General features: G+C 39.4%; 1 protein-coding gene across 3 annotated transcripts in view; it reads left to right on the top strand.

The window, feature by feature from the left end:
• grik4 (glutamate receptor, ionotropic, kainate 4) overlaps positions 1 to 22156 on the top strand; it is a 1128391-nt gene that overhangs the window by 592547 nt on the left and 513688 nt on the right. For all 3 annotated transcript variants that reach the window (XR_007425334.1, XM_049467192.1, XM_049467193.1), the window contains one exon: positions 5609 to 5662. Coding sequence is in view for 2 of the 3 variants with exons in the window: in XM_049467192.1 (XP_049323149.1) it covers positions 5609 to 5662 (54 nt within the window). In the remaining variant the exon portion in view is untranslated. The remainder of the gene's footprint in view (positions 1 to 5608; positions 5663 to 22156) is intronic.

Below are 22156 nucleotides of genomic sequence, written 5' to 3'. Positions count from 1 at the left end.
TGGTATACAATATATCGTGACACAGAAATATCATGATATTAAAAATCCATATCGTGATAATAGGGCTGTTCTGTCTTAAAAGTAGTCTATTATTCACTGTGAAGCTTTAGGTGTATTTATTGTATAATGGTCTTAGTTTGCAGTTTATATGCATGCACTAAATATTCTGCAATATTTTTTGCTGCATTACCGTATTTTTCGGGCTATAAGGCGCACTTAAAATACTTATTTTTCCCCAAAAATCGTCATTGCGCCTTATAATGCAGTGCGCCTTGTGTATGGATTTTGCTTGTGTTTACTGACCTCGATTTTATGTGGTACACGGCGCTCTGTTGTGCAGAATTCCTCACCCACGCCAGAAAAAGATCCCCCTCTTGGGCTAGCGCGCGGTTACCTTTAACTGCCGTACTGCCTCTCGGCTGTGGCTCAAGGTAGCTAGTTTCCACTGTAGCTCCGTGGCCAGAACAAGGTGCCGGTAAACTTTCCTTTCCACCCGTTCTGGGGTAATAGCACAAACTGTTTCTTTTTAGCGCCCACTTCTAAGTAAAGTTAACCTCTTAACACGCGCTGGCCCACCGGCGGGCCAGAAATATTTAATATTTCATAACTGGCTGTGTTTCTGAATAGTTATGAACAGTTACAGGTTCAATATAGACATCCAATATACCATTTTAAAGCTTAGAATCTCTGCTTTTGAGCTATTTAGCCTATTTAGCGGAATATCCTTTCAGAAAATAAACATTTAGGGCGAAATATGCCTTGGTTATGATTTTAATAATTCATAACTCTCATATTTGCGTTTATCGTTCGTCCATATTTCATCGAATGCGGTCATGTCATACACCATTCGAACCGTCTGGCTCTCCGGATTCCAGAACTGTGCTTTTACTGTAGGATGTATGTTTCATGAATTAGAGCTGCGTCAGAGCGCATGTTTCCAGTAATAAAAGGCTCTCCTTTTGTCCGGGGTTAACCTCCGGTCACTGCCGCCACCCCCCGAACACACACCCGCGCTCAGCCACAGGTCCTACCTTCAAAACGCGTCCAGACTAAAGAGAATCCATCAATCCAGTCTCCTGTAATCCACAGTTATATCCAAACAGCGCTGGAAATCACTTCATCCAGAAATGAAACTTATCCAATCTTTATCTCTGTTTTAAAACCGTTTTATTCACCGAATTCGGCACAACACGCTATTATAGTCAGAAGCCTCGCGGAGTAATGCGGTACTTGCTGTGCTTCAAGTAGTATTATGGTCTGTCGGAGCGTTGCGGCTACCGTTGTCAGGAGCCTCGCGGAGTAATACGTACTTGCTGTGCTTCAACATAATATTATGGTCTGTCGGTGCGTTGCGGCTACCGTTGTCAGGAGCCTCGCGGAGTAATACGTACTTGCTGTGCTTCAACATAATATTATGGTCTGTCGGAGCGTTGCGGCTACCGTTGTCAGGAGCGTCGCGGAGTAATACGTACTTGCTGTGCTTCAACATAATATTATGGTCTGTCGGAGCGTTGCGGCTACCGTTGTCAGGAGCGTCGCGGAGTAATACGTACTTGCTGTGCTTCAACATAATATTATGGTCTGTCGGAGCGTTGCGGCTACCGTTGTCAGGAGCGTCGCGGAGTAATACGTACTTGCTGTGCTTGCGGCTACCGTTGTCAGGAGCGTCGCGGAGTAATACGTAAGTTACTTGCTGTGCTTGTTGATTTATTGCTCAGAGATGTTGTTATTTTTCACAGATATTGTGAAGGATTTATTGCTCAGAGTTATTGTTACTGATATAAATAAAGTTTCATTTAGTGCGCCTTATAATCCAGTGCGCCTTGTGTATGGACTAACACTAAAAATAGACCGTTCACTCATCGTGCGCCTTATAATACGGTGCGCCTTATAGTCCGAAAAATACGGTATATTATTTTATGCTGTATTATTTATTTTGCCACATTATGATTATACTGTTATACTATTATACTATATTCCTGAAATGAGTTAATTATTTTAGTTTTCCTATATCGCCAAGTATATCGTTATCACAAAAATACCCTGAAATATCGTGATATTATTTTAGAGCCATATCGCCCACCTCTAGTGGGCAGCATCTCCCTATACTTAACATTAATAAATATTGAAAAAATATGTGTATGGATTCAATAAATGGGCGTGACCTCAATTAATATAATAATTGTGATATCGTCCATTGTGTTTTCACTTACAAAATGCACTTATATATTGTGACTGTGGGCGTGGCCACTGTGAATGACCCGGTAGTGCAAAAGCACAGAGAGACACATACACAGGGAGTGAATTAACTCAAAACATACCTTTATTAGTAAAAATAAAAAAATTAACAACCAAAACTTAAAGAAACATAATTTTCTTTATTGCCCAGTGCGGCTCTAGTTACTTAGCTTTTAAATATCTCTTAGGTTTGTCTTGCCTTAGCCTTCCTCTCACCATCAGTGTACAGTGAGTCCAAGAAGTATTTGATCCCTTGCTGATTTTCTTTGTTTGCCCACTAATAAAGACACTATCCTTCTGCACTTTTAATGGTAGATATATTCTAACATGGAGAGACGGAATATCAAGACAAAAATCCAGAATATAATTTTAAAGAATATATTTTAATTAATTTGTATTTCAATGAGGAAAATAAGTATTTGATCCCTCTTGCCAAACACACTCAATACTTAGTGGCAAAGCCTTTGTTTGCAAGCACAGCGGTGAGACGTTTGTTGTAGTTAACCACAAGTTTAGCACACACACCAGGGGGAATTTTGGCCCACTCTTCTTTGCAGATCCTCTCTAAATCATGAAGGTTGGTGGGCTGTCGCTTGGCAACTCTGACCTTCAGCTCCCTCCATAGATTTTCGATCGGATTGAGGTCTGGCGACTGGCTGGGCCACTCCATGACCTTAATGTGATTTTTCTTGAGCCAATCCTTTGTTGCCTTTGCTGTATGTTTAGGGTCGTTATCATGTTGGAAGACCCAACCACGGCCCATTTTCAGATCCCTGGCAGAGGGGAGGAGGTTGTCCCTCAGGATTGTGCGGTACATGGCTCCATCCATCTTCCCAGTGATGCGGTGAAGTAGCCCTGTACCCTTGGCAGAGAAACACCCCCAAAATATTATGCTTCCACCTCCATGCTTGACGGTGGGCACAGTGTTCTTGGGGTCTTAGGCAGCATTTTTCTTCCTCCACACATGGCGGGTGGAGTTGAGGCCAAAAAGTTCAATTTTGGTCTCGTCTGACCACAAAACCTTCTCCCAATAACTTGGTTCATCTTTCAAATGATCATTGGCATACTTGAGGCGTGCCTCCACATGTGCTCTCTTCAGCAGGGGTACCTTTCGGGCACTGCAGGATGTGAATCCATTGTTGCGCAAAGTGTTGCCAATTGTTTCCTTGCAAACTGTGGTACCAGCTGCCTTCAGGTCATTTGCTAACTCCTGCCGAGTGGTTGCAGGACGATTTCTGACCGTTCTCAGCATCATTGCCACCCCACGAGGCGAAATCTTCTTTGGAGCACCGGGCCGAGGTCTGTTGATTGTCATGTTATACTCTTTAAACTTTCTGATAATTGCACCAATAGTTGTTACTTTCACATCCAACACCTTACTAATCTTTTTGTAGCCCATTCCAGCTTTGTGAAGGTCAACAATTCTGACTCTGAGGTCCTGTGACAGCTCTTTGGTTTTACCCATGTTGGAGACTTGAAATCTGTGTGATCTGTCTGATTCTGTGGACAGGTGTTTTTCACACAAGTGATTAGTGAGAACAGGTGGCTTCAGGTCAGGTAACAAGTTGATTGGGAGTGTCTAACTGGTCTGTAAAAGCCAGAACTGCTAATGAATACTAAGGGATCAAATACTTATTTCACTCCATGAAATACAAATCAGTTAATATATATTCCTTAGATTTATTTTCTGGATTTTCTTTTTAATATTCTGTCTCTCCATGTAAGAATACATCTACCATTAAAAGTATAGAATGATCATGTCTTTATTAGTGGGCCAACGAAGAAAATCAGCAAGGGATCAAATACTTCTTGGACTCACTGTATCTCTCGTGTGAAGGCTGAGACAAAATCTTTATGCCGGTCCAACGCGGGCCAGCTGGGACAGACCGGGGTTGCACGTCATGGTGTAGGGCAGACCCACGGTTCCCCTGTCTACTCATTTTGCATATATACTGAAGAGCCTACTAATAACCTAATTTGGTTCAAGCTGGGACTTTTTGGGTGAACAGGAATGGAAAGTTCATTGGCTTTAGAAAGTGTAATTCCTTTATGATATTATGTTATCATTATATTTGTCTCATTTAATGGTCTCGTGACAGGCCTAGTTTCATTGGAGTGTTGACTATCATGTGACGGCAAAGTTACTTTGAAAAAGTAATCTGATTACTGTATATCGATTGCCCCTTTTAAAAGTAGCTTATTTTTTCTGCGTGGTGTCACATGTGTGTTCCATAGGCCAGATCTCACTCCCAGAGATGCAAGAAGGAAGTAAAAAATAATGTTCTGTGTTTACTGACTGTTAAAACATGTTCTGTTGTGTTTAGGGTATAAGACAAGTGTGTGATTGGGGGAGAGCGCGGGATCTGTGTGTGTGTGTGTTTGTGTGTTTGTGTGTTTGTGTGTATGGAGCAGTGAGAGGGAGGCTCGCTGTGTGTGAGATAAAGAGAGCACCGGGTCTCTGTTTGAGTGTGTGTGTGTTTATGTGTGTGTATGTGTCTGTGTGTGTGTGTATGTGTATGTGTGTGTCTCTGTGTGTATGTGTGTGTGTGTGTGTGTGTGTGTATGTGTGTGTGAGGTGGAGAGAAAGGGAGGCTCGTTGTGTGTGTGTGTGTTTGTGTGTGTATGTGTATGTGTGTGTCTCTGTGTGTATGTGTGTGTTTGTGTGTGTGTGTAAGGAGCAGAAGAAAGGAGACTTGGTATGTGTGTCGAACAGTAAAAGGGAGGCTCACTGTGTGTTTGTGTGTGCGTGTGTGTGTGTGTGTGTGTTTGTGTGTGTGTATGTGTGTGTGAGGTGGAGAGAAAGGGAGGCTCGTTGTGTGTGTGTGTTTGTGTGTGTGTGTTTGTGTGTGTTTGTGTGTGTGTGTTTGTGTGTGTTTGTGTGGGTGTGTTTGTGTGTGTTTGTGTGTGTGTGTGTGTGTGTGTTTGTGTGTGTGTGTTTGTGTGTGTTTGTGTGGGTGTGTTTGTGTGTGTTTGTGTGGGTGTATGTGTATGTGAGGTGGAGAGAGAGGGAGGCTCGCTATGTGTGTGTGTTTGTGTGTGTGTGTGTGTTTGTGTGTGTTTGTTTGTATGTTTTTGTGTGTGTTTGTGTGTGTTTGAATGTATGTTTGTGTGTGTGTATGTGTGTGTGTGATTTTCCATTGAAAGGATTACATGGTCTATGTCTAGGCTTAGTCCCTGTCTGAGAAACAACCCTCATGAGTTTCATAAGCTCAAAGCTTGAGAAGAACCAGAACCAGGCTTTGGGGCAGAGAGGGTAAAAATTGACAGTAGACTGAGAATTATTGATGGAACCACAGTTCAATATTCTTCTCCCTCTCTCTCTCTCTTTCTCTTTCTCTTTCTCTCTCTTCCTGTTTTTTTTCTTTCACAGGCATCAGAGTTGGGCATGCTCTCCGTCTACTACACCTACATCTTCACCTCTCTGGTAAGAGCCTTGGCCTTTCTGCTTTTTCTCTGGGCGTTAATGATGTTGTGCGACAGTACTGATGCAGCAATGATTCATGTCTGCCTTTTATAGATAGCTCATTAATAGGCAGCCCTGTTGTTCTTGGTGTATTCAGTTGTTCTGCTTAATAAAAGTGCACACTGGTATTATTATTGGCACTAAAGCGCGCCCGGCACTGTGCGATATAACTGTTTACATTACCGCTCGGCATAGCCGCCGTGGAAAGGCGTGAAAGGGCTGTGCTAAAATATTAAATGGCATGTCTTAAAGGGAAGAAATTGAGTGTTAAGTAAGTGGTGCTTTTATTTAGGAGGATTTTTACAGCCACTCTTTTTTTTTATTATGAATATGCCTCCTTTTCCTTTTGATTGCTGTGGTATTTACTCTAGCCGTAGACAAACCAGGCGGAGTGGCTTTTCCTCCTTCTTGGCTTTCATGCCAGATGAACAAAAGCCTTTAAAGGGGAGCCACTCAGTGTGACCTATGAGCAGCAGCAGTAGTTCCACAGTGATTTACTTACTTAAGAACTTCCTCGTCCTGCTTTCTCCGTTTCAGTGGAGTTCAGTGTCTCTTTTCTCTTATGAAAGAACAAAAAACAATCTTTTAAAAAACTAAAAACTACAGCAGTAATCTATCTCTCACCAAAGCCCTGGCTTCATTATGCTATTATCAGTGTGTAAAAATGACCTGTCAAAGATGTGCCAGAGATTCAGCAGAGGAGGTAGACGGAGCTCCTAGTTATTCCAGCCATGCTGTGCTGTTCTGTAATGAAGTGCTTTCAAAGCAGGTAGAAGCATTAGAGCTTAGATCGGGCCCAAAAACTGTTATGAACCCAAGTACGATTCAAACCCGAGATTTTTTAGTAAGTAGAGCGTTAAAACCGAGCTTTTTAAAAACATTTTCGGACTGTTTAAACCAGGGGTGTCCAAACTACGATCCGCGGGCCATTTGCGGCCTGTTTCCTTTTTTGCATGAGGTATTATAGAAATAAAATGAAAGTTGGCCCGCTATTAAGCAGGTTTTTATGATTTGAGATTCAAAGTTTAAACTTTAGGTGTCAGAAAACGGGCCAAAGTGTCTAAAAGCAGGAGAGTGTTAAGTTGTAGTGAAATAATCGTGCCAAACTGTCTAAAAGCGGCGAGAGTGCGCAGTTGTAGCACAGAAAACGAGCCAAAGAGTCTAAAAGCGGCGAGAATGTACAATTATATAGCAGAAAATGGCCAAAGAGTCTAAAAGTGGTGAGAGTGTTCAGTTGTAATGCAGAAAACGAGCCAAAGAGTCTAAAAGCGGCGAGAATGTACAATTATATAGCAGAAAACGGCCAAAGAGTCTAAAAGTGGTGAGAGTGTTCAGTTGTAGTGCAGAAAACGGGCCAAAGAGTCTAAAAGCGGCGAGAATGTACAATTATATAGCAGAAAACGGGCCAAAGAGTCTAAAAGTGGTGAGAGTGTTCAGTTGTAGTGCAGAAAACGAGCCAAAGAGTGTAAAAGCGGCGAGAGTGCTCAGTTGTAGCATGGAAAACAGGCCAATGAGTCTAAAAGCGGTGAGAGTGTTCAGTTGTAGTGCATAAAACGGACCAATGAGTCTAAAAGCGGTGAGAGTGCTCAGTTGTAGTGCAGAAAAGGAGCCGAAGAGTCTAAAAGCGGAGAGAGTGTTCAGTTGTAGTGCAGAAAACGAGCCAAAGAGTCTAAAAGCGGAGAGAGTGCTCAGTTGTAGTGCAGAAAAGGAGCCGAAGAGTCTAAAAGCGGAGAGAGTGTTCAGTTGTAGTGCAGAAAACGAGCCAAAGAGTCTAAAAGCGGAGAGAGTGCTCAGTTGTAGTGCAGAAAACGAGCCAAAGAGTCTAAAAGTGGAGAGAGTGTTCAGTTGTAGTGCAGAAAACAAGCCAAAGAGTCTAAAAGTGGTGAGAGTGCTCAGTTGTAGTGCAGAAAACGAGCCAAAGAGTTTAAAAGCGGAGAGTGCTCAGTTGTAGCGCAGAAAACGAGCCAAAGAGTCTAAAAGTGGTGAGAGTGCTCAGTTGTAGTGCAGAAAACGAGCCAAAGAGTCTAAAAGTGGAGAGAGTGCTCAGTTGTAGCGCAGAAAACGAGCCAAAGAGTCTAAAAGCGGCGAGAATGTACAATTATATAGCAGAAAACGGCCAAAGAGTCTAAAAGTGGTGAGAGTGTTCAGTTGTAGTGCAGAAAACGAGCCAAAGAGTCTAAAAGCGGCGAGAATGTACAATTATATAGCAGAAAACGGCCAAAGAGTCTAAAAGTGGTGAGAGTGTTCAGTTCTAGTGCAGAAAACGGGCCAAAGAGTCTAAAAGCGGCGAGAATGTACAATTATATAGCAGAACACGAGCCAAAGAGTCTAAAAGTGGTGAGAGTGTTCAGTTGTAGTGCAGAAAACGAGCCAAAGAGTGTAAAAGCGGCGAGAATGTACAATTATATAGCAGAACACGAGCCAAAGAGTCTAAAAGTGGTGAGAGTGTTCAGTTGTAGTGCAGAAAACGAGCCAAAGAGTGTAAAAGCGGCGAGAGTGCTCAGTTGTAGCATGGAAAACAGGCCAATGAGTCTAAAAGCGGTGAGAGTGTTCAGTTGTAGTGCATAAAACGGACCAATGAGTCTAAAAGCGGTGAGAGTGCTCAGTTGTAGTGCAGAAAAGGAGCCGAAGAGTCTAAAAGCGGAGAGAGTGTTCAGTTGTAGTGCAGAAAACGAGCCAAAGAGTCTAAAAGCGGAGAGAGTGCTCAGTTGTAGTGCAGAAAAGGAGCCGAAGAGTCTAAAAGCGGAGAGAGTGTTCAGTTGTAGTGCAGAAAACGAGCCAAAGAGTCTAAAAGCGGAGAGAGTGCTCAGTTGTAGTGCAGAAAACGAGCCAAAGAGTCTAAAAGTGGTGAGAGTGCTCAGTTGTAGCGCAGAAAACGAGCCAAAGAGTCTAAAAGTGGTGAGAGTGCTCAGTTGTAGTGCAGAAAACGAGCCAAAGAGTCTAAAAGTGGTGAGAATGTACAATTATATAGCAGAAAACGGGCCAAAGAGTCTAAAAGCGGCGAGAATGTACAATTATATAGCAGAAAACGGGCCAAAGAGTCTAAAAGCAGCGAGATAAAACAACAATGTTCATTTTACTCAAGCATAAACCTATAAATAGCAAAATCAGAGAAACTGATGCAGAAACTGAAGTGCTCTCTAGCTGTATTTTTGTCTGGTTGAAACTCTTGAAACACTGGTAATAATAGCAGCATTAGCACAGGTCTATCTGTAGAGAAATCAGACTCGCTGATCACGTGACGCATCGGTGAGAGTGCCGAGGGGACAGGCATTTGTCTCGGCTGTCAGATGTGGTGATTTTTTTATTTTTCTGTTGTCGGCTCAGCCCCATGCCTCTGTTTTATAACCCTGTCATCTCACCTGAATTGATCCAGCTGTGGAATTATTCAAATCCCATGCGAGCCGAGCTGAGATATATTGTTTCAGCACATTTGGGCGATTATGGCATTATTCTCCCATCCGATTTAAGTCAGATTGGTATCAGGGAATCAGGGAAAGCCATGAATCACCCCGGGCTGCTGCTCGTGAGCTCTACAAATGAATCAGTAATTCAGTTTTATAGTGCCAGTGTGTGAATCCTGCACAGTTACCCAACACCTTTTTCTGTTTATACTAGAGCTGGACGATTACGGAAAAAAAAAAAATCTTGATTCTTTTACAAAAAAAAAAAAACGATTTTCGATTACGATTCGATTTTTTTCCTCCTACTAAAATTCCAATTACAAATGACAAAGAAATGGTTCAAAACTATGATTACTTTATTTTGGTTTCACTTAAATCTTAAAACTGTTATGAACCCGAGCCTGATTTAAACCTGAGATTTTTTACTAAGGACAACGTTTTAAAACTGAGCTTTTTAAAAACATTTTCAGACTGTTTTAACTGTTTAAAATCGGTTCAGAATAATGTTAATTGTCACAGGCTGCAGCAGTGAACAAGGAGAGGATGCGGTGGCGGATGCAAATTCAAGTTTTTTTTTAAATAATAACACAGAAAAACAAACTTAAATAGCTTAAATAAACAAATTAACAGAAACTAAAGCAAAACGAAACAAAGGAAACACAGAACGAGGAAGGATCATAAACAAAGGAAACGCTAAACCTGACAGACGCTAACACGAGGGAAACGAACAGGAGGGAAAACACAAGAAGGGAAACGAAAATGGTAGACACCTGGGAAACAGCAGGTAACGAGTGGGCGGAGCTACAGATAACAGTCATGTAGGGGAACACAGGTGAGAACACTCAGACCGAGACACAGGGGAAACATAGAGACATTAATTAACATTGCAACACTGAAGAAGCATAGACCTTTTATTATTAAGGAAGGTTTAAGAATGTTTATTAACAACAGCTACACATAGCGAGTGCTTAATGCGCACACGTGGGGGAGCTCACGTGTGCGTGAGCCGATGGCAGAGCTGCGTGATTATAACATACTAACTTGTGCAACTTTTTTTAAAAAACACAATTTGATTCGTTTCGATTTGATTCAAGTTTTTTCCTCATACTAAAATTCAATGGTAAACTATTTTTACTTTTATTTTGGTTTAACCTAAATCTCTCCTTTGGGGTTCACCATGTGTGTGTGTGAGTGTGTGTATGCATGCATATATATACCAGAGATTTTGAACATTTATACTCCACTGATATTGTGAATTATCATGTGTTCTGTTTGGTGTTCAGATGCTTTGGGATATCTGAGTGAGGAGTCGACTCACTGAGTGAATCTATTCACAAGTGAGTGATCAGTGATTCAAAACATGCGTTGATACGCCGTGGAGAAACTCAGACAGTGGATTAAACTCCAGAACGTGAGTTTCTGACAGAAATAAAGACTCTAAAGTTAAAATGTGAAAGAAACAGGAGCGTGCATTACTGTTTAACAATATATCTCGGATGCTCACCGTACAGCGATCATGCTGCAGTTTTTAGAAACGGTTCAGTTTGGAGTGTTTGGCTGGTTGCTTTGTTTAGAAAATATGTGCATGCTTGTCTGTGGGAGAATTGAAGAATTAAGTAGCGTTTTCACATATTTTAGTGTTTAAAAATCCGTATGTAAAGATGAAAAATAGCGATTATCATTTTATAAATCGCATTAAAACTGTAATTCAAATTAATCAAATTAATCGTGAAAATCTCCCAGCACTAGTTTATACCACTTCCCTCCACACAAACACACACACACACACACACACACACACACACAGCTCAGCGCTGTATGAATCCTACGCTGGCTGGTCTCTTCCTCCTGTTGCTCTTTTATTCATTAGTCTTTGCTCATCAGACACAATCTCCTAGTCATTATCACAGAGGAAGAAATCTCTTCCAGGAAGGGTTCAATAGGCTAATTGTAATAATGAAAGGAAAGGAACAAAAGCATTTTGCTCCAATTACAGGATACGTTCTCTCCTGCATGTCTGCTTACTATACAGGTGAGTCATAAAGGGACGGCTGATGCTGATTTGGGTGGGCTATAACGTCTCGGCTGCTGAAATAGCGTTTTCATCGCTTGTTTGACTGGTGTCGGGGGACTTGGCCTTTTGAAGCGTTTACATAAGGAAGCGTCTGCAGCCGCGGCTAGCGCTGTAGACTGCTCACTGCGTACGTTATGCTGTAAAGATCAGAGATGTTATTGCAGTTTATTTCAGGTATTTTAGAGTTGAGACAAAAGACCTTTTAGAAGGGAATTCCTGCTGAGTCCTTAGCTCTAGGTCTGTCACGATAAGAATCTTTTGTGGACGATATATTGTCCCAGAAATGATGAATGAATAAATGAATTTAACTTATATAGCACCTTTCTAGAAACCCAAGGACGCTTTACAATGTACATGTTTTTTACACACAAGCACATTACACATCAACACTCATCCACACACCGGTGAGAAGCGGCAGCCAATAGCGCACAGCGTACTCTCAACCGGAAACAACCACTGTCCACCTGGAGGAAGACTGCATCCAGCTCTATAGCATTTACCCAGAACAGAGTGCCGATACAAATTTGGGCACAGTCATACATACATTTACACACAACCACACACATTTACATACACTACATAACACATACTTTACACATATACACCAGATCAATTTAGGGTATACAATTTTACCAGATCAATTTTAGAGTATTCAATTTTCTGGTCAATTCAGAGTATCCAATTTACCTGATCTCCATGTTTTTGGACTGTGGGATACGATTTTTTTGTAATTTCAAGAAAATGCCACTGACACAATGATAACAGAATAGCATAAAAAAGCAGTTATACACTTTTTTTTTAAAAACAGAAAAAATTTAATTAATCATTATTATAATTAGTTAGGGAATTATATACCCTACAGTTGTTTTACATAATATAATATAATATGATATAATATAATATAATATAATATAAAAATAACAGTTGTTTTGTCTAGCCTCAAATATGTTAATAGTTTTGGTACCTTAAGGAGCATCTTTCTCTCAGATAGTTAATAATTAGTTAATAATAGTTAATACTATATCTATCTGAAAAAGTCTAAAAGTCTTATTTTTCATGTTTAACTGTTATAGTAGGATAGAGTTCAGTTTGTTAAGGCTCTAATATTATGTACATGACTGTTCCTGTATTTTTGTATTATTTATTTATGTTGCACATTGCTGTTTTAATAGTGCACACTGCTGCTACCAAAAAAGCCACTAGATGGCATTACATGTATATATAAATATCTTAATTTAATGATTTAAATTTGACCATTAGTGCCTAATGTGGTGTATTACAGATCACTTGTATCACTTTGCATCACTTATATCAAGCCCACCTTTTGAAATAAGATATTGTAAATTTGATGAATCAAACCAACGACTGACCATAGACTAATCTAAAACTGGCATAGGCCTCTCTGCTGTAAAAAAAGAAAATCAAATTGAATCGAATCGTGACCCTAAAATCGGAAATAAAATCGAATCGAGGATTTAGACAATCGTGACACCCCTAATACTTATAGTTAGACTTTTTATTCCCCTACTTTAGTCCACACTTTGTGTATATGTAATGGAGTCACAGTTATTGAAGCATGACTGGCTAAAAATACTTTACGTTTGTTATGGTGTTGTTAGGTGGTTGCTATGATGTTGCTAGGTTGTTGCTGTTGTGTTGACAGGTATGTTTTCAGGTGGTTGTTGTGGTTCTAATGTATACCTGTTTGTTGCTCTGGTTTGTTGCTCCTGTTTTTTGTTCTGTGGTGAATGTGGTGATGTGTTGGTTGCTATGGTGTTGCTAGGTGTTTGCTGGGGTTTTGCTGAATGGTTGCTAAGTGGTTGTTATGGTGTTTCCAGTTGGTTGCTGTAGTGTAGCTATGATGTTGGTTTTATAGTATACAATAACAATATATATGATTGTTGCTATAGTGGTACTAGGTGTAATAGTGGTATTATTATGGTTGCTGTGGTGTTGCTGCAATTGTGTTATTATGTGTTTGTTATGGTATTAGGATAGTTGCGAAGATGTTGCTAAACAGTTCCTAAGGTGTTGCAATGCTATAGCTGAGGTGTTGCTTGGGGGTTGCTATGTATATACAGTACAAATTGGTTGCTAGGGAGTTTTTATGTTATAGCTGGATGTTGCTATGGTTTGTTGTAATTTTGTAGTTCATGGCTCAGATACCTCGGGTTGTTCGAGTCTGTGACAAACCCACAGTCTGTTCCAGAAGATCAGCCAAACGACTCCTCAGAGCTACGAAGCTTCTGGCAGCTTTATTCAATTTCTTCTGTCAAATTTTCCCTCAAATGATCAAAATGATTGAGTTTAATTGGATTTTATCCTTTCTGTACAGCCTGTCCAACCTCTGAACAGTTGCTACAAAATAATGCATTAGTGGGCCTAACATTAAAGTTAATTGAACAGGGAACATGTCCAGTTTCTCCCATTGTATAATTGCGGATGTCAGTAGATGAAGCACGTCAGTGAGCTTTAATAATCTTTTATTTCAGCACAGATCAAAAATCAATCACCTTCTGAAGACAGATCTGCAGGCTCTGCTACTGAAGGAAGCACTCGTGCCTTCAGGCGGTGTTCAAACACTCCGTAATTAAAGGAGCTGATGAAATCATAAAAGAGCCTTTTTACATTCATGAAGAAATCCAGCCCCTCAGTACCTGATTGGAGAACTAGCACTACTGTTTATACTCACTTTAATTCCTCTACAACTGTGACATTTTAAAGATTTCATTCCATCGTTTTTTCATTCATTTTTTAGGGCTCTAGACCAGGGGTGTCCAAACTACGGCCCTACTAAGGAATTTTAGAAATAGAATGAAAGTTAGCCCGCTGTTAAGCAGGTTTTTATAATGTGAGATTCAAAGTTTGGATGCTAAGTGTCAGAAACGGACCAAAGAGAGTGAAGTTGTAGCTCAGAAAAACGGGCCAAAGAGCCTAAAAGCGGAGAGAGTGCGCATTTCTAGCGCAGAAAAACGGCAAAGGAGTCTAAAAGTTGCCGTGATTAAGGAGTTTAATATTAAGAGACATCATGAAATGAAAGACCAATTTGAAAAATCTTAGTTTACACAACACTGTCAAAGATAAAGATAGTAAGTCAAGTAAAATGGTGTGTAAATGAAAGTAATCAGGAAATTATTTAAAGTGGTATATTTCATTATTTGTTTTATTACAGAGTCTGTGGGCCGTGACTTCAAATATATTTCTCCTTCTGGCCCCCAACAAAAAAAGTTTGGACACCCCTGCTCTAGACTAACTGTTTGCACTGGTTGCACCGGTGCGCCTAACTTTTTTTCTTAGGTGCACCACAAAATTTAGGTGCACCCAACTTTTCGACTGCATTGCATTTAACACCGCAGTTTTACATGTGCACCTTTAAAATTTCTGTTCATATAGGCAATACTGGTTGGTAAATTATTAAATAACACTCACACTCAACATAGACTTCTTTATTTTTAGAACAATTTTACACAAACCTGAACTGTAAAAAGGCAAAGTGCTGAAATGAAAACATCTCAAGATAAATTAAGCAACATAAATTCCTAATAAAACAAATTAATACCATTTACTTTCCAGATCAAGAATTAAAAATGCAATCAACTTTTTCTTTTCTTTAAAAAAATATATATTTGTATATATATATATATATATATATATATATATATATATATATATATATATATATATATATATATTTGTATATATATATATATATATATATATATATATATATATATATATATATATATATATATAACAGACAGATCAGGCTTTAACTTCTTAACGAAAAAATTGTCAGTCGCTCTTTTCATCCTCTCACCTCTTCAGCGGTGTGTCTGAGGGGCTTTAGGCTACTCAATGCTCGGGTCCCGCCCAATCAGAAAGGGGTCCTGCCTTTCTCTATGTCTGATTGGTTTAGACTTGCTGGAGCACAGGGAGATTGTCAGTCTCTTTTTTGTGACTGTCAAGAGTCGCGGACACGTAATACAATGCGCTTAATATTGCGACCAATTTGGCCGCACTTGTGCGACCTGAATTTTACCCTTAGTCACACAACTAAGAAATTAGGTCACATTAGGTCGCACTCTAGAGCCCTGATTTTAAAATGTCTAGTTGTGGTAAATCTCTACTATGAATGAATGCAATGTGAGCTGTTTTTTGTGGAAAAAGTAAAAAAAAAATGCTCCTGTGATCCAGTATAACACTGCTTTAATCCCCTGAAGGAGTGGGCATGGAAGAACGATAGGATTTCTGCTCTTGCTCATGAATATTCATACATGCACTGCAACACCAGGAGGCAGCAGGACGAACAAAAGTTTTACAGAAATGTTTTAAAATAAAGACATTTTTACACTAATAACAGTCTTTGCAATGTCATCGTATGTAACTTTACAACATGTGTAATAATGCCCTGCTAAGTGCAGTTCAGCCACTGACCTAGTCTTAGAGTCTCTGTAAAACACCAAATCCACCGGAGATCCTATCTAAACTTACAGATACTTACAGACAGAGGCGGGTAGTCCACATCCACATACACCTACCTATCTCAATTGTACTTGGCTGGTGGTGTTTTTCCTCCATACACTAATTCTAACCATTTGTTTCTTATCTCTGAATTACTGGGTAAAGTATATAAACACTGATGTGTTATTCGCACAAATAACACAGGAATGAACTGCATGCTGTTACTAGCGCTGTTAGTTATCTCCTATCTGACGAGACGGCATCACTGCCCGGCTTCAGCTCTGCCTGTGGGCGGTCCCGAGTCAAGGTGGGCGGGGCCATGAATACTAATTGACGGGTTGATGTAGACACGGTGCTTTTCCTGATCGACTAGTTTTTCTGAATATTTTCTTTTACTAGCTGCTGCAGACAATGAGGAAGAGGTTGAGGAAGAGTTTCATCATGTGCAGCATCATAAACAACTCAGAGAGACCTGCTGTATTTCACAAACAACAAGAACAAGAAGATTTTAGCAGAATTTTAGGTGAATATGAATTTAGACAGAAAGCTGAGCAGATGAGTGCTGCTGTTTGTGTCGATGTTAGGTGAGTGTATGTGAACGCTGTACTGCGTGAGATGTGGATGGTGCTGAGAGTTTATAAATGGTTTGTTGTTGCTGCTCGCGGTGTCAATAAAAGAGAAGAAAATAAAAGTGCTGGTGAACAGCCTGGATGAAGGTCACGGTATCTCCAGTGAAAGGAATAATTACTGTAGAATATTGTCTGGCTAAATGAACCCGGTGAACCTCTTCACTGTCGGTGGAGTCGTGTTAATGAGCTCCGGCGTCTAACTCTGCCCTGAACACTGAGAGATATACTCGCATTTTTAAAACAATCAAAAATAAATGCAGAGGAAACTGTGATACAACAGCATTTAACTAGAAAACTGCATTCTGCATGGTTGCTATGGTGTTGATAGGTGTTTGATGTGTTTTTTCTAATGGTTGCTAGGTGGTTGCTGTGGTTCTATGGTTTACCTGTTGTTGCTATGGTGGTACTAGGTGTAAATTGTTTTGGTTGCTGTGGTGCCGTGGTGTTGCTGCCAGCTGCAATTGTGATACTATGTGGTTGCTATGATATTAGGATGGCTGCTAAGATGTTTCTGCTGGATGGTTGCAAAGGTGTTGCTTGGGGGTTGCTATGGTATTAGGATGGATGCTAAGATGTTGCTGTAGCTATGGTGTTCCTTTGGTGGGTTGCTGTATCCAAAGTCTTTGCTAGGGTATAGCTGTTGTTAAAAGGTTAATATGGTGATGTGTTGCTTGCTTTGGTGTTTCTGGATGGTTGCAAAGGTATTACTATGTGGTTGCTAAGGGGTTGCTAAGGCGTTCCTAAGCTATTGCAAGGCTGTAGTCACGATCCTTACCACTTATTGTACATCAAGGAATGTTAAACGCCTACACAACCTTAAAATTTAAAGAATATAGACAAAAATCGCTATCATATTTTCACAATTTGCGCAGTTGTGCATGTTTACAATCAATCCACAAAGGTAACACTGAAAAATAAATGAATATACGGTTATTTCATGACTTTTGGCCTCTTTTTAAACCATGGAAACTGTAGATTTCTACCTAAATCCACAGTATTAGCACCCTGTACCTGTTCCATATTACAGCTTCCTCTTCACACACTAAACTAATTGCCCTACAGCTGATAACAGTGTCCATATCATTAACCTCTTACCGCTTCTTATCAAATACACCTGCTGAAGACCTAATCTGATTATAGCTTCACTGCGACAAATTAGCCTTACATGCTGATAAACTGTTACAGCGTCCCATTCCACCACATATTACTCAACTCCTATCTCTTAACCTGTTCTCTGACCAATGTTAAAGGATTTAAAAGAATATCATATAAGTAGCTCCCAACACAAACTGTACATAAGCGAAAGTAAAAGTAACATTTCTTAAATAAAGCACATTTAAAACCAAAGTGCTGCACACTTTCAATCCAAGAAAGAAAAAAAAAACGAAATACACACAATGCATAACAACGCAAAACATTCAGTAGATAAAAAAAGCACAATGATAAAATAGGTTGTAAGCCTTGTTTAAAAAAAAAGGAAAAAACAAAGTCTACGTTCACATTACAAGCCTTTAGTCTGATCTTAAATCTGAATTTTTGCTCAGATCAGATCTTGACGGTTCACATTTACAAATTTAAGGCTACATTCACTACATTACCAGGCTGAAATTACTCAAATCTGATTTTTTTGCTCAATGTGGATCAGATCTGATTTTTTCATGGCTGTGTGAACGTGCCAAATCAGATTTTATGAAATTATATTGGATTTGAGTGACTTTGATATGTGGTCCTAAACATGCAACATGAATGTGAACGGTCAAATCATGCAGAACTCATGCGTCTTTTTGCTTTTACACATTAGCATTAGCGCTACGTGCTTCTCTCTCGTCTCCACACTGCATCTCTTGGTGCAGCTGTGCAGCTATAGCTGCAAAAAAACAGCAAAAGCAAACCACCTGTCCTTTTTTCACCTCCTGGACCTGAACATGAACTTCAGAGCAGCTGTTTACTCTCCACTCCAGCAAAAGATGCTCCACATATGAGCTGCTAACTCATCCATTTCCCTTTATAAAGCTACGAGTCTCTCCTCTCTCTAATATGAGGGTTTTTGTTGTTGGTGAAGAAGGAGACGTTTATACAGGTATCAATGTGCAGCATGTGAGACGGTGTTTCAGGAACAGATTCGTTCACATTACACACAGATACAGAACACTTACATTTACAGTGAATGTGAACCAACAAGATCTGAACTGACAAATCTGATCTGAGCAAAAATTGGATTTGAGCAATGGGACTCGTAATGTGAAAAGTAACCTGTATTAGTGTGTAATGTGATTGCGCGCATTGATACCTGTATAAACGTCTCCTTCTTCACCAACAACAAAAACCCTCATATTAGAGAGAGGAGAGACTCGTAGCTTTATAAAGGGAAATGGATGAGTTAGCAGCTCATATGTGGAGCATCTTTTGCTGGAGTGGAGAAACAGTAAACAGCTGCTCTGAAGTTCATGCTCAGGTCCAGGAGGTGACCTGAGCATGTACAGTCGGACAGGTGGTTTGCTTTTGCTGTTTTTGCAGCTATAGCTGCACAGCTGCACTAAGAGATTCCGCATGATTTGACCGTTCACAATTATGTCGCATGAACATGGATACGTATCTGATTTAGGACCACATATGGAAGTGACTCGAATCTGATTGGAAAAAAGAAATTGCCAAGCAGTTCCTAAGGTGTTCCTATGCTGTAGCTAAGGTGTTGCTTGGTGGGCACTATGGTTTTGCTATGGTATAGCTGGTTGTTGATAAGGTGTTGTTAGAAGATTAATATGGTGGGTTATTCTCTGCTTCTCAGTACTCCCATATGAGTTATTGTCTTTCTCTTCCTACTGTATTTACTTTCCCCTTTTTATCTGCGACTTTATCTGCATTTTTAATAAGGAACGTATTAAAAAGCTTTGTAGAGAAGCATTGAAGAGAGAAAGAGAGAGAGAAAGGAGAAAGGAAGGAAAGGAAGTGAGACAAACAGATTGAAAGTGAAAGAGCACAAGAGTGATTTTGTGGTTAAAACAATATTTTAGCAGAAAAACAAACTTGAACAATTTTCTGCTCATTAATTCAGTCCGAATGGTAGGCCGGGAAGTAGTGATGGGAGAATTTATTTTTTATTTTTTTGCTTTTGACCAAGTTCTGTATTTCCTTTAGAGTTACGAACTGTCTAATGGTGAACAGTAGGAAGAGTTTTCTATCATCAGTCATTATATTAAATATAGGACAAAACATACAGCTGTAATATACTTTGATTTATTTTTCATAAAGAATAGAATTTAAAACTACACAAAATTTTCTGTGTGTTGTTTCTAGTTTAGATTAGAGCTAGGTCAATTCAGTTCAGGTCAAAATGATAAAAAAAAAAAAATCCATATTAATCTTGAGAAACTGACCTTGATAGGTGTTTAATAGTAGTTAGTACTTGTCGTATATACTGTGTGTATTGTGTACATATCTTTTGTGTGTTTTTTACTACTTCTTGGAAACATTTTACAAGGAAAAGTACATAAATATTTTTGTACACTCGTCTGCAACTTTTTATCTGCAGCTTTTTTACTATTATTATTAAGGGAAGCATTGATTCCGAACCCTTGGGCAACACAGTATGTGATCCAGCAAATTCAGTGAAGGCGCTGGATGTGTTGCTTACTGTTTTGAACCCTATTTTCGTCTTAAATATTGAGCGGTTGTGTTCAATATCTGGCTTAGCTGAGCTTGTGCTGAATCAGAGTACACTGTGTGATACAGCACCAAGTTACAATCTATATGTTGTTTTATTCCATAAACTACGGACAACATTTCTCCCAAATTCCTAATAAAAATATTATTATTTAGAGCATTTATTTACAGAAAATGAGAAATGGCAGAAATAACAATTACAAAAAAGGTGCAGAGCTTTCAGACCTTAAATAATGCAAAGAAAACAAAAAGTTCATATTCATAAAGTTTTAAGAGTTCAGAACAAAAATCAATATTTGGTGGAATAACCCTTTTGGTTTTTAATTACAGTTTTTAGTCATGCATCTTGGCATCATGTTCTCCTCCACCAGTCTTACACACTGCTTTTGGATAACTTTATGCTGCTTTACTCCTGGTGCAAAAATTCAAGCAGTTCAGTTTGGTGGTTTGATGGTTTGTGATCATCCATCTTCCTCTTGATTATATTCCAGAGGTTTTCAATTTGATAAAATCAAAGAAACTCATCATTTTTTCTAGAGCTGTATATTTATTTTGAATGGTATTGCAATTTCACACTTTCCTCTGGCTGCAACTATTTTTCAACCATTTTTTTTTTATTATGATTGCACGCTAGCTAACATACTAATGTTAGTGATGAACTTGCTAATGTTACTGGGGAGAGAACTAAGGTCAACTGAGAGTTAGCTAACATACTAACATTAGCGGCATGCTAGCTAACATACTAACATTAGTGATGAACTAGCTAATGTAACCGAGGAGAGAACTAAGGTTATCAGAGAGCTTGCAGCAAGCTAGATAACATACTAACATTAGTGGCAAGCTAACTAACATTAGCGACATGCTAGCTTACATTAGTGCTAAGCTAGCTAACATACTAACGTTAGCGGTGAACTAGCTAATGTTACCAGGGAGAGAACTAAGGTCAACTGAGAGTTAGCTAACATACTAACATTAGCGGCATGCTAGCTAACATATTAACGTTAGTGATGAACTAGCTAATGTTACCAGGCAGAGAACTAAGTTTAACCTAGAGCTATCTAACATACTAACATTAGCGGCATGCTAGCTAACATAATAACGTTAGTGGTAAGCTAGCTGACATACTAATGTTAGCAGCGAGCTAGGTAACTTACTAATGTTAGTGGTGAACTAGCTAATGTTACCAAGGAGAGAACTAAACTTAACAGAGAGCTAGCTAACATACTAACATTAGCGTCGCGCTAGCTAACATACTAACGTTAGTGATGAACTTGCTAATGTTACCAGGGAGAGAACTAAGCTTATCAGAGAGCTAGCTAACATACTAGCATTAGCGGCACGCTAGCTAACATTTTAAAGTTAGTTGTGAATTTACTAATGTTACCAGGGAGAGAACTAAATTTAACAGAGAGCTAGCTAACTTACTAACATTAGCGGCACGCTAGGTTACATACTAATGTTAGTGATGAACTAGCTAATGTTCTAAGGTTATCAGAGAGCTTGCTAATGTTAGCAGCGAGCTAACATACTAACGTTAGTGGTAAGCTAGCTAAAATAATAACATTAGCAGCACGCTAGCTAACATACTAACATTAGTGGTAAGCTAGCTAACATAACATTAGCAGCGAGCTAGCTAACATACTAGCGTTAGTGATGAACTTGCTAATGTTACCAGGGAGAGAACTAAGTTTAACAGAGAGCTAGCTAACATACTAACATTAGCGGCATGCTAGCTAACATACTAAGGTTAGTGGTAAGCTAGCTGACATACTAACGTTAGCAGCGAGCTAGCTAACATAATTACATTAGCTGCATGCTAGCTAATACATACTAACGATGGCAGTGCGTTAGCTAACATACTAACATTAGCGAGTTAGCTACATAACCAAGGAGAGAACTAAGGTAAGCGGAGAGCTAGCTAACATGCTAACATTAGCAGCAAGTTAGCTACGTTACCGTGGAGAGAACTAACGTTAGCTGCAAGCTAGCCAATATGCTAACACACTAATATTAGCAGTGAGCTAATTGGGCTAACTGGAAGGTCAAACTAAGTAAGTATTGACTAAGACTGTATTAAATAACACATAATTTTAAGCTGCATTTTACAACTGTGGTTCTCAAATTCTTAAATTATATATATATAAAGGTCTTAAAAAGCATTAAATCTGATTTTTTTTAAATTGTGAAGAGCCCTGGAGTCTCGTACAGTGTTATATAATACAGC

The sequence above is a fragment of the Astyanax mexicanus genome, chromosome 18 (genome assembly GCF_023375975.1).
Source record: "Astyanax mexicanus isolate ESR-SI-001 chromosome 18, AstMex3_surface, whole genome shotgun sequence".
NCBI classification, from domain to species: Eukaryota; Metazoa; Chordata; class Actinopteri; order Characiformes; family Acestrorhamphidae; genus Astyanax; species Astyanax mexicanus.
Note: the sequence above shows the minus strand (reverse complement) of the source record. Positions and strands in the feature narration are given on the sequence as shown.